Genomic DNA, 13794 nt, shown 5'->3' on the forward strand with positions numbered 1-13794 from the left:
GTCATACGTATTCACAGTTAACTCTTGAACAATGTGAGGGTTAGGGGTGCTGACCCTCCGCACAGTCGAAAATCCACGTATAACTTTTGACTCCCCCAGAACTTACCTACTAATAGTCTACTGTTGACAGGAAACCTTACTGATAATATAAACAGTTGATTAACTCATATTTTGTATGTTATATGTATTATATGCTATATTCTCACAATAAAGTAAGGTAGAGAAAAGAAAATGTTATTAAGAAAATTATAAAGTGGTGCCTGGGTGGCACAATCAGTTAAGTGTCTGACTCTTGGTTTCAGCGCAGGTCGTGATCTCAGGGTGGTGAGATCGAGCCCCGAGTCAGGCTCTGAGCGCAGCACTAAGTCTGCTTGAGATTCTCTCTCTCTGCCCCTCCTGCTTGTGCTCTCTCTCAGATAAATAAATAAATCTTAAAAAAACAAAAGGGAAAATCATAAGGAAAAGAAATTACATTTATGGTACTGTATTTATTGAAAAAAATCCACGTAGAAGTGGACCTGCCAAAAAACCTATGTTGTTAAGGGTCAACAGTGTCTTGTATTTGAAGTAATAAATCTGGGTGAGGTCACCCAGAGAGTGAATACAAATATAGAAGAATGTCCTGGGGGGCACACCCCACCACTGAGAAGTTGGGGAGAACAGGAAGAAGCAGTAAAGGAGTCTGAGAAGAGTAATCTGTCTTCCTTGGTTTCCACTCATAATCTTGCTTTTTGTTATTTTTATTCTAATAGACACACAAGAAGGCAGCAAATCCACATGGAAGGGCAAGGAGGGAATGAGAACAGCTTCTAAGTCGGTCAAGATGCTACTGATGCAGTTGAGTTACAGGGCTGTCCTCAGAGGCGAGCACCTTGGTGCCACTCAGAGTCCTCTCCTGGGACTACCCTCAATCCAGAGGTATAAAACAGTGCAGCTCAGAAGGTCTGTGTCCCCTCCCTCGGCCTACGTGGGGCTTCCATCTTCAATGCAGACTTCTTAAAAACACCAACAACCTAGTTCCTTTCACAGGTTCCAGCTTTTCTAAGAAGTGACATAAACATATACTAACACATAGTGATTGTCCCTCAAAGCTGATTATGTGTACGATTTTTCCTAGGCTAATACAACAACAAAGAACATTCAAGTTATTTCAAAAAAGGTGGCACTCACTGATTTACCTCCCTTTTCTTCCTACCACTAACTTGGGTACAGGTAGTGCTGCAACTCAGTGTTCACCCTACTGCAGTCCCTCTTGTCAACTGTTTTCTAGATTTTTCTATGTAAATGTAATTTAAAGAAACATTAAATCATGAAAATTTTCAAACATACACACAAGTAGAGGGAATGATCTACTGAATTCCTATGTCCATTACTTAGCCTTGACAATTATTAACATTTTGCCACTGTCATTCAAAGATCAAGAAGTGTATTCCTCTCTTTCAAAACTAAGACACTAGCTCCAGGCTAAGGGTCTCTCACTTCCTGTCAGCTCTGTACCCGAAGAGAAAACAAGAATCCTTTCACCTTTTGGTTCTAAACCTGTTCCTCCTTTCAAAGGCTTGTACTTTCCTGAGACTACTCTCAAAAAATCCATGCCTTGATTCTAAGTTTTTCTTTCTACCTTTTGTCTATGTCTTTTTTTTTTTTAAGATTTTATTTATTTATTTGACAGGGAGAGAGACAGCGAGAGAGGGAACACAAGCAGGGGGAGTGGGAGAGGGAGAAGCAGGCTTCCCGCGGAGCAGAGAGCCCGGCCCAGGACCCTGGGATCATGACCTGAGCCGAAGGCAGTCGCTTAACCGACTGAGCCACCCAGGCGCCCCTTGTCTATGTCTTTTGAAAACTCACAATTTGTGTGAGAGCTCAATGTATGGGACATCTGTTTCTCACCAGCTTAACTGTAATTGTGCAGTTAGAATGGTATTTTTGAGAGTGTCCTGAACTTCCCCTCCAGAGGGCAAGAAGATTAATTAATGGTTACCGTTTCCTGCTCTCACAAATCTGGCTTTTCTAAAACTATGTTTATGTATTTTCTTGGCCTGGCCTTGAACACAGAGATACCACTACCTCTTCCCAAGTTGCTGTGATTTGCACTTCACCATTCTGGTCAGAATTAGATCCAGAGTGGCAGGAACCCATAATCACGTCTATCTTCTGGAATATGAAATGGACTTGTCAAAATGTCTGCTGTCGGTGTGGCAAGGGTCTAGCAGAAGTTCAAGTAATTAATTTTTAAAAGAACATTATATCTCGCCTATAACAGAAATTCCCATTACATGCCCTCCTTTTGGCCAGGTGGCGTGATATCACCTATTTCTCCTTTTTATTCTCACTCAGACATTGCCCTCCAAGGCATCTGTGATCTCAGCCACAAAGACGTCCACAGAGTGTTAGTCCCTCTCACTACTACCAGTTGTCCTAACCACTCTAGCACATCACTCCCAGATACAAAGCCCTTTCACATACATGACCTCATCTGATTCTCACAGCAAGCAAGCGAGTGGGTCTTATTTCCCTCTTTGTGCACAAGGCTCCTACTGGAGTCTAGAGTAGCATCTCGTTAAGACACAAAGAGGCCTTAATGGATTTGTCAGAGTCTAGAGTTTACTTCACTATGCCTGAGTCTGGAAGTTCTCTTTCTAACTCACCTCACACTGATTTTCTCACTTGAAACACTGAGTGCCCTGCCCCCTACCACCCCACTCTAATTCTCTTTTCTGTGTTATCTGAGCTATTCTTCAGAGTGCTGCTTAGCATTGTCTGGATACCTTTCTTCTCCCCTTAGTTTTACTTAGATCCTTTGGGACCTGGTTAACTTGCTTGGGGAAAATATTTTGTTCCTCATGCTCATAAAAAGGACTCTTTTCTCAGTGAAAAGATCATCATCATTCTTAGTTCCTAAACAAAATTCGGGGCGGGGGCGGGGGGGAAGCTCTGGATTCTTTTCCAAAGGTTCCACCTTCAAAAGGAAGAAGTGACAAAAACACCAGTTGTCCTTGTTTACTACACAAGATTCCATGCTCCCAGTCAATTCTGATGGTGCCATTGAGTCTTCCACCAGTCAGCAGGGGCATCTCATTCTGTATGCATGTTCCAAGAATATACAGAACACCTGCTAATTGGAGCTACCAAATTAGCATGCACCCTCTACATCCCCGTGAAAGTGTGCCATCAACTAGCACCACTAACTCTTCCCACAGAGGCTGGTGCCTCCTGTTCCTCAAGACTCAGCCCTTCTCCTGAAGGTCTAGTTTACTTTCCACATATATATGCACATGACTGTGTGCTAGGTGCTGTAGGTCTGTGTGTGTGTCTATAGGGATGCCCCAAAGGGACTGTACTGAAAGTTCTGTACTCTAAGCTTCAAGAGAGCAGGCTCTCTTGAAGCTTAGAGTCTAACTGCGGGCACAGATAGGAACCAAGGAAAAAACTGTGAGAAGCACCATGATGAAAACTAATATGGTTCTCTGGGAGAGAACAAGGGAAAACCAGTTAGTTTGGGGGTTCTGGGATGAAATCTTGGAGGAAGTGACACTGGGCCAAGGATGAAGGATGAGTGTGGTATAATTAAAAAAAAAAAAGTTTGGTCTTTGTCCCGAGTTCCTGGTACAGAGCTCCTAAAATTCTTAAAATTTCATGAGTGATAGGAGAGTCCCCCTCCCCACTTTTTTACACAAATGTTCACAACAGCTTTATTTATAATAGCCAAAACTGGAAACAGCCCAAATGTCCATCTCCATCAAGAAGTGAAGAAATAAATTGTGGTTGATCTTTACATAGAATATCACTCAGTATTAAAAAGGAATGAGTGATTAAAAAATTTATATCTTTAATAGTTTTTTGTACAAAGTAATTTTATATAAAATTTATATTAAAATTTATATAATTTAAAAAATGACAGGGTCTCTGAGTCTGAATGAGCCTTTTTTTTTTTAATAACAGATTTATTGAGATGCAATTCAGGAGTGTCCTTTGTGTGCTAATGGATGACTCATGGGAGGGAGGGACCTAAATAGCTTCAGGAAGGAGGCTGGTCACCAGAAAAACCAATCACATGATTAGAGAGTTAGAATGTTCAGAACCCTGCCCCATCCCCCAACCTGAGGGGAGGGGAGAGGGCTGGAGATTGAGTACATTAGTCACGCCTATGTAATGAAACCTTGAAAGAAACAAGGAACCGAGAGGTTTGAGGGAGCATCTGGGTTGAACACATCCATGTGCTGGGAGGGTGGTACACCTGGAGAGTGTCGAAGCTCTGTGCTCTCTACCTACACCCACACCCTGCCTTATGCACCTGTTCCATTTGGCTGTTCCTGAGTTATATATATATTTTTTTTAATTGAAGATTTTATTTATTTATTTGACAGAGAGAGACACAGCAAGAGAGGGAACACAAGCAGGGGGAGAGGGAGAAGCAGGCTTCCTCCCAAGCAGGGAGCCCGATGCGGGGCTCAATCCCAGGACCCTGGGATCATGACCTGAGCCGAAGGCAGCCACTTAATGACTGAGCTACCCAGGCGCCCCTGAGTTATAGTCTTTATAATAAAACTGTAATTTTAAGTATTGTGCTTTTCTGAGTTCTGTGAGTCATTCTGGCAAACTCTCAAAGCTGAGGAGGGTCACAGGAACCCTCTAATTTGTAGCTGGCCAGGCGGAAGTGTGGGTAGCCTGGGGACCTGCTCGTGGTTGACATCTGAAGTGGGGGCAGCCACATCAGGCGGAGCCCTTAACCTGTGGGGTCTGTGCCAACTCCAGGTAGCATCAGAACTAAACTGAACTGGAAGACAACCAGTTGGTGTCAGAGAATTGGATGTTGTTTGGAAAAAACAATCAATGAGTAGAAGTATACAGATGAAGGGTAAGGAAAAGAAAGAAGGAAAGCATTTTCCAGAAAAACCGATAAGCGTGTGTAAATGGGAAAGAGCCTGGTGCTTTTGAGAAGATAGGTCATGCGGTGGAAATGCAGAGGAGTAGCATAAGATGAATATGGAGGAGTGAGCAAAGGTCAGTTCACCTTGGTTTTCATTTTAGAGACAATGAAAAGCCACTGAGTATGAGATAAGGGAACAGATGCAGATGAATTCATTTTCAAGGTCTCTTCTGGACTTTATGTGAATCATAGAGGGGCTCTGACTGCTGGGGTGAGGTGGGGGGGTGCCTGCTGTGCGGGAGAGAAGTGGCAGGGTGACGCTGCAGTCAGTGATGTGGGGAAACCTGGTGAGGAAGGACTGAAGAAGAGTTCGCTTCTGCGCGTATTGTGCTGCAAATGTGATGGCAGAGTTCAACCAGGAATACAGAATGAGAAGATGACCAGGGTCGAGCTCTGGAAGAACATCAACAGCGAGAGACTGACCAGAAAAGTTCAACAGAAGAGTGGCCTCAGGGCAGTCTGGAGTCAGAGAAGGCCAGAAGAGGGTCAGTGATGGGTGGTCAGTTGCTTGATACTGCTGAGAATCCAAAAAATGAGAACTGAAAAAGTATCTGTTGGATTTGGCAATAGAGATGTTCTTGCTGCCCGCCACACACAAAACAATTCAGGTGGGGTGTGGGGGATGGAAGTCAGATTTGAGAGGGCTGAAAGGCAAAAAGGTCTCCAACACAAGGATATTTAGGGTAGTGAAAATACTCGGTATGATATTACGATGCTGGATTCATGTCATCATATATTTGTCCAAACCACAGAATATACACCACCAAGAGTGAACCCTCCCTCAGGTCAACTCTGGACTTCGGATGATTACGACGTTGAATGCAGGCTCATCCTTTGTAGAAAACGTACAATTCTGGGGAGTGATGTTGATAACGGGAGGCTGTGCATGTGTGAGGGCAGGGGCTGTATGGGAAATCTCTGTACCTTCCTCTCAATTTTGTTGCAAACCTAAAACTGCTTTAAACAAAGCTTTCTAAAAATTTAAACAAACAAAATGAAACAAAATAAAACCAAATGTGCTCCAAGCCCACAGTCAATGGACACAAGGAGGGAAGGGAACTGCCAGAGTGATTAAGGGGAGCCAAAGTGGTCACACCGGACAGCTTTGTCCCGCTTCTCGGTCCGTGCTGAGCAATGGCAGACAGCAGCTAAGGCAGTGAGCCTTGGGCCAGGGGCCAGGGAGGCCAGACAGGATGGCGGCTCTCTCATTCAGAAGACAAACAGTACAGCCCGCCCAGTAGCTCCCTCTGCCCCTACCCGACACTCACTGGAGGCTGTGACACACAGAAACAGCATCCACACACAGGCAAGCGGCAACCTTCAAACCAACACTGTGAAAGACTGGAATCAAACAACAACAAGACCCAAACATCCGAGGCGAGTTAGTAATAAGAGCACAAAGTAAGACTTCAAAATAAAATAAAATGAAATATTAATTAATCTCACAAAGGAATAGGAGAGGAAACTGCATTCATAAAATGGACACAGGTTATAAGGAAAAACATACTAGAAGTAAAATGCAAACATTAAAATAAAAAAAAAATCTTATCAGATGGGCTCAACAAAGGAAACAGGCCCAACTTTGGATTAAATTAATGAGCTGGAAAATACTGCTGCGGAGCTCATCTACAACACAGAACAAAAGGAAAATGAAAGAATAGGTGGGTTCAATTAAGAAATATAAAGGTCAGATCCAGAATCTCCTTCACTAATCGAACAGAGAATTCCAGAATTCAAGCAAAAGAATAGAAGGAGAGGAAACAAGCAAAGAGACAGAAGACAATGTTGCAAAGCTCAAGACTCCAGTCTTCAGACTGAACCCCTCCCCTCACCCCCCAGGATCAATTTCTTTCTCAGGTCCTTTTTGAATTACTCCTACAGTCCTGCACAACAACAACATCCAACAAAGGGGAAGACAAAGAAGATGGTGCAAGAAAAAAAAAGATAAAATTTATAAAAATTGTTCCTATATAATGTAAAGGAATCACAATCTAGAATTTAAATCCCAGATAACCGCTACGTTGGAGGCCACTGGACAGCTGTGGGGGAATGACTTAGAGCCTTAAAGCAGCCAGCTCTTGTAGGAAGTGGAGTCATGAAGCTGCCAGGAGCTGAGGCCACGGTCCCATCCCCTAGGCGGTTACATGATCTTTCCCATCTGACCTCCTATGCTTTAGCTTGCATGTGGATGGATGTAACACGGCCCCAGGCCCTGAATTCACACAACTTTCGGCTAACGCCGGGTTTCTCAATGCCAAATGAACATAAGAATCACTAGAGGGGGCGCCTGAGTGGCTCAGTCAGTTGAGTGTCTGCCTTTGGCTCAGATCACGATCTCAGGGTCCTGGGATCAAGCGCCTTGTCAGGCTCTCTGCTCAGTGGGGAGTCTGCTTCTCCCTCTCCTGCCTCTGTGCTCTCTCTCTCTCAAATAAATAAATAAATCTTTAAAAAAAAAAAAGAATCATTAGAGAGCCTTTAAAATATCACAAGGATCAGGTCCCCTAGGAGACCAATGAAATGGGCATCTCCGGGGCCTGGGGCCTGGGCTGCTCTTGCTTCTTTTTAAGCTTCCCAGGAAGTTCGACGGAACAGCCAGGGCTGCGGGACATGAGGTAACCGTTTCAGGCTCTCAAACCCAATTTAAAACTTGTAGGAGAGGCTTATAATGGGGCCTGTTCATCTTTGCATGTCAAACTGTAGGTTCATCTATGTCTGAGCTGACTGCTGAATAACTGCATTAAAGGATTAAGTGCTATAATAAGAACATGCGTAGGGCAGAGTTCCAAAAGGGATGGACTTTGGAGTGAATATGTCAGAGGAAGACTTCATGGAGTAGGCAATTGGGTTGGGTTGTGAAGGGGTACGACTCTGACAGGTCAGTGGGATTGGGTCAGTATCTTTGGGGCAAACGCAGAGGAGAACCAGGTTAGTCCACCACCCCTCCAGGCCCTGCAGCTCACGTGGGCAACAAGGAAGGACATGACGGCTATCTTGGGGGGGGGGGTCTCATAATCTGGTGGGAGTCACAGGGCAAAGATTCATGAAATACTGAATCTGCAAGAATACATGCAGATTGCAATATGATGCTTTGGCCCCACTCTGGGAGAACCATGGAAGGCGGTTCATGTCAATGACTCCTGGCTGCCCAGCACTAAGCAGAATAAAAAACTGCTGGAGGGGTGGGAAGAGATCTTGGGATTTTAATTTTTTTTCTGTGGTAACATGAGAGAGGGCAGTTTCCTTTTGGAATCTAGACTTTTGTGGAATGAAGAGATTTTTCTTGGGAATGGGAAGTCATTTCGTGAAAGTGCCAGCACTCCATGTTGCTGGCATTGCCTCATTTGGGACAGAGGTTCTGTGATGCCCACTCAGCTCCAATGAGCTACGCTGAGCATTCTATGAAGAAAGGAAAGACAAAGTGAGTTCCTGCCCTAGTGGATGGTGTGGCCTTGGAGTTGAAGTAATTAATATCTTGACCTAATTCACTGACAAGTTTCTGAAGGATATAGTAAAGCTATACCCAAAGAGATTCCAGATAGACACAGGAACACCTAAACATGAAAAGACAACAGGGAAAATACCCATGAAGAAAACAGGGAGGGACTGAGAGACCTGCTTGGTGGAAAATACCATAAATGGGGGTCGAAGACAAACAAGTGAACACACACACCTGTTAATAGTTGCAAAACAAAACAAAGTCCTAAATTTCAGCAAGAAAAAGGCAAATATCCCAAAAGAAATATGAACAAAAGGATAGCGACCGGTAATTCAAAACAAGAACTGTAAGAGATCAGTAATCATAATTAAAGAAATCCAAATTTAGGATACCAGTGATACCTCCCAGACTGACAAAATGAAAAATAATGACAATTTCTCAGATTACTGAGAACTAATAAGAGAAACAGGCAGAAATAATAAGAGAAATTATATTTATTCCTGCTGTAGGAGTATAAATTCATGCAACTGTTCTGAGAGGCCATGGCAGTGTTTTGCATTTTGATATAGCAATTATAGGACAAAAAAAAACTATCCCAGAGAGATCATCATAGAAAAATGTTAAGGCATATATAACAAAAATTGAGGACAATCTAAGAGTCAGTCAAAAGAGGAATGGTTAAATAAAATATGGTACTCATACTATGAAAAAAAGCTGTTTAAAAATGAAGTGAATCTCCACATGGGAAAAGTTAACCACAGAACACTTACTGAAAAAACAAGTTCTAGGACAACATGTGAGAAGGGAACCCATTTTATAAACCAAAGAATCAGAAAAACCATAACTTGCGTGCAGTGTATATACACAGAGAAAAAACTGTGGAAACACAAATACCAAAATATTAACACTGGTAATTTCTAAATAGTAGGATTAGGGGAAGTTTGAGTTTTAGTTTTTATATTGAAGTTTTACTATGAACATAAACTACTTCTGGTACTTTATAATAAGAGAATTATCTTTTTTTTTAAGATTTTATTTATTTATTTGACAGAGAGAGACAGCGAGAGAGGGAACACAAGCAGGGGGAGTGGGAGAGGGAGAAGCAGGCTTCCCGCTGAGCAGGGAGCCCGATGTGGGGCTCGATCCCAGGACCCTGGGACCACGACCTGAGCCAAAGGCAGACACTTAACCAACTGAGCCACTCAGGCGCCCCAAGAGAATTATCTTTATGCTGATTTTCTACTTTAAAAAGTCTGAATGAGGACTTACTATTTTGTTTTCAAATACACGGGACTAATTTAGCATTTTTTTTCCTAAATTTTATTTATTTATTTGACAGAGAGAGAGCACAAGTAGGCAGAGCGGCAGGCAGAGGGAGAGAGAGAAGCAGGCTTCCCACTGAGCAGAGGGCCTGATGTGGGGCTCAATCCCAGGACCCTGGGATCATGACCTGAGCCGAAGGCAGACGCCCAAAGACTGAGCCACCCAGGCACCCCTAGCATTATTTTATATCTTTTTATGTTGTCCGTACAAAATTTTCCCTTTACTTTATCTAAGCATTGTTGTTCAACAGAAATTTAATGTGAGCCATATATGTAATTTTAAAAGTTCTAGTAGCCACATTAAAAAAAGAAACAGGTGAAATTAAATTTAATAAGTTTTATTTAACCCAAGATTGCCAAATTGTTTGAACATGTGACCCATATAAAAACGATCTTACGTTCTAATATTCTAGTAAGTCTTCAAAATCCAGTGTATATTTTATACATACATCTCAATGTGAACACAATTTTTATCAGAAACTATTTGATCTGTATTTAAATTTCATAAAGTTCACATTTGAAAAAGCAGATTCACATATCCAGGTTGTTCTAAACACACAAGTTCTCTGGTAACTGAATCAAGTAGTTTTAAAATTTATATTTAAATTAGTTTTAAATTATATTTAAATTAGTTAAATTAGATAAAGTGAAAAATTCAGTTTCTTGGTCATACTAGCTACATTTCAAGTGCTCACGAGCTACATGTGACTAGTGGCTATTAAGTCTATACTGATCTTTTAGCTTCTTGTTTATAACTGTCTACTTTTTATTTCTATTTAGTATTTCATCACTTCAAACAAATCTGAGACTTTTAAACTTTTATCTGTTTCCTTGGTTATGTACATATTCCACTGGTTAATCTGATTTTGTGCCAGTGCCACACTGATCACTGTAGCTTGACAAAGTGTTTACTGTCTGTGAGGGCCAGCCGACGATCTCCCCACCCTCTCCATTTTTTCTTGGTAATTCTTTCTTGATCTTGTTATCCTGTAATTTCGAACAATCTTATTACTGAAGTAACACAAACATGTAAATTTCATTTTTGTTAGTGAAATCTAGAAATGCAATTGATTTTTTTCCCTAGAAACACTGAATGCTTTTATCAGATTTTCTCTCCCTTCAAGACTGGAGGGATGCAACAGTTACTTCTTGGTGGAGATGTCATCATCATCCAGAAACTAAAGGCTACAGTTTACAGCAGGCAGAAATGGGCCCATCAGGCTGAATCTTGACACGAGGCCATCTGCTCCCCGGCATCACTCAGGAAGGGATTTCTTTCATGGTTGAAAGGGGAGGGCACCTAATGGCTCACTATGGGAAATACAATTAATTAATGTGGTTTTCATGCCACTATCTGCCTTTACCAGTAAGAGCTGCAAAAGATATATGCCTCCGAATGACAAAGAATTTTTTTTTTAAAGATTTTATTTATTTATTTGAGAGAAAGAATGAGAGAGAGAGCTCATGAGAGGGGGTAGGGTCAGAGGGAGAAGCAGACTCCCTGCCGAGCAGGGAGCCCGATACGGGACTCGATCCTGGGACTCCAGGATCATGACCTGAGCCGAAGGCAGTCGCTTAACCGACTGAGCCACCCAGGCGCCCGACAAAGAAGTTTTTAATATTGCCCTTGTGTCTAGCAACTTTGCTGAATTCACCTGTCAATTCTAATATTTTTCCTGCAGATTCTTTTGAATTCCTAGAAATACAATCATATTGTATGATGATTTTCTTCTTTTCCAATTCTTATGTATTTTATTTTTCTTGTCTTAACTGTATTGGCTAGAACCTTTGTCACAATGTTGAATGAAGTGACTGATAGAATCTTTTTTTTTTTTTTCTTTTTAAGTAGGCTCCATGCCCCATGTGGGGCTTCAACTCACCACCTTGAGATCAAGAGTCGCACGCTCCACTGACGGAGCCAGCCAGGTGCCCCTGACAGAATCTTTGTCTTGTTCCCAAACTCAAAGGGAAAGTTTGTAACATTTTACCATTAAGAATGTGGTTTGCTGTTGGCTTTATATATTGGTCCTTTATCAGATTTAAAGAAGTTTCTTTCTATTCCGAGTTTCCTAGGAGCTTTTTAATGAATGATATCAAATTTCATCAAAGGCTTTTCCTCACTGATTAAATGATCACATAATTCTCTTATTATGCAATTAATGTTAATTACACAGATTGATTTTCTGATGATAAATCAACTTTGCAATTCCTGGAATGAACCCAACTGGGTCATGATCTAGTTGCCTTTTTACATTACTGGTGGATTTTTGCTTCTCCATTCATGAGTGAGACTGGCTTGTAAATTCCATTCTCATAATATTCTTGTCAGGTTGTGCTAAGTTCATAAAATGAACTTGGGTGTATTTCTTTGTTTTTTGTTCTCTAGAAGATTTGGTTACTAATGATATTATCTTTCTTAAAGGTTATAAGTTACCAATGAAGCCGCCTGGGCCTAGAGTTATCTTTGTGGGAAAATTTTAAGTTATGTATTGTTTTTAAACAGATACAGGGCTATTCAATATTCACATTCCTATTCTTTATCAGTTTCCGTAAGCAGGATATATTCTTTGTTTTTCTAATTGTCCATTCCATCTGTTCCACTTTTAAATTTATTTGCAGAAAGTTGCTCATAAAATATTCTTATGGAGGAAAAAATTGTCTACAGGATTCGGAGTAATGCCTCCTTTTACATTTCTGATATTATTTATACCTTCTCTCTTTTTTCCTTGGTCAATCTTGCCAGGGTTTATCAATTTTATTCTTATTCTTTTGGAAGATCCAACTTTGTGGTTCTTTTAATCCTCTCTACTGTACTTCCTCCCCTATATGATTAATTTTACTCTATTTATATTGCTTCCTTCTACTTTCTTTAGCTTTAATTGATAGTTCTTTTTTCTGACTTACTGAGAAAGGTGTTATTTTTTTTTTCCTTTTCCAATTTTGCTTGTATAAAGCAGTGATCCTCAACCTTAGCTGCATGTCACAATCACCTGGGGAGCTTTCAAATGCTTGAGTCCCATCCCCAGAGATTCTGATGTGACTCTTCTGGGATGTGGCATGGGCATCAAAAGCTTTCCAAGTGATTCTACTGTGCAGCTACAGTTGAGAACCACAGATTTAAAGCCACACCCTCTAAGTACAACTTCAATTGTATCCCATAAGTTTTTAATTTTTCTCGATCATTCAAACTGTTTTAAAATTTCTGCAGTGGGGGCGCCTGGGTGGCTCAGTTGTTAAGCGTCTGCCTTCGGCTCAGGTCATGATCCCAGATCGAGGCCCACATCGGGCTCCTTGCTCTGCGAGAAGCATGCTTCTCCCTCTCCCACTCCCCCTGCTTGTGTTCCCTCTCTTGCTGTGTCTCTCTCTCTGTCAAATGAATAAATAAATAAAATCTTAAAAAAAAAATTTCTGCAGTGATTGTATGTAAATTTTTTAAGTGGGCTAATCCAATATATGGTTTTAGAGGTCAAGTAAATAGTTACTTTGGGGAAGAAGAGGGTTGTGATTGATGAAACACATGGGAGCTTCTAAAGTGCGTGTTCAATTTGTGATAACTCATCGAGCTAGACACTTACTTTATAAGTGTTTCTGTAATTTTATAGAAAACTTTAATATAATTTTTTAAAGAGAGAAATAGATCTCATACACGGAATGGGAATTATAACAGCAACAGCCTTCTCAATATTAATACTAGAAGCTAGAAGAAATAGCATAATGCCTTCTCAATTCTAATGGAAAATGATTTCCAAACTAGAATTCTGTATGCAACCTTTTGATCAAATGGGAGGGTAAAAATTAAAACATTTTCAGACAGAGAAGGTTACATAAAAGTTACCTCCCCTGCCTGTTTTCTCAAAAACCTCCTGGAGAATGTGCCCACTTAAAAAGAGGAAATAAACAGGGAGATGAAGACACAAGATCTTATATTTAATATCTTATATTTCAATATAAGAGGAAGGCAAGAGAAATTCCCAAGATGACAGTCATGCAGCCGGCCTCAAAATTAGTGCACCTGGGAGCAGCAGGCTGAAGGGTTCTAGATGCAGACATCTCCAAGGGAAACAAACCAGGAGAGTGCCTGCTTATATTTGACCACAGACAGATTT

The 13794-nt window shown here is 41.2% G+C and overlaps 1 protein-coding gene across 4 annotated transcripts in view; it reads right to left on the reverse strand.

Moving 5' to 3' along the window:
• ATRN (attractin) overlaps positions 1–13794 on the reverse strand; it is a 154650-nt gene that overhangs the window by 16164 nt on the left and 124692 nt on the right. The window contains exon 26 of one of the 4 annotated variants that reach the window (XM_028118595.2): positions 10209–10999. The exons of the other annotated variants lie outside the window; for them this stretch is intronic. Coding sequence (XP_027974396.2) covers positions 10966–10999 — 34 coding nt within the window. The 3' untranslated portion in view covers positions 10209–10965. Of the gene's footprint in view, positions 1–10208; positions 11000–13794 lie in introns of those variants that run through there. 4 annotated transcript variants of the gene reach the window in all.

This window comes from Eumetopias jubatus, unplaced genomic scaffold, assembly GCF_037043125.1.
Source record: "Eumetopias jubatus isolate StellerSeaLion01/CBP00866 unplaced genomic scaffold, mEumJub1_p1.0 scaffold_9, whole genome shotgun sequence".
NCBI lineage: Eukaryota > Metazoa > Chordata > Mammalia > Carnivora > Otariidae > Eumetopias > Eumetopias jubatus.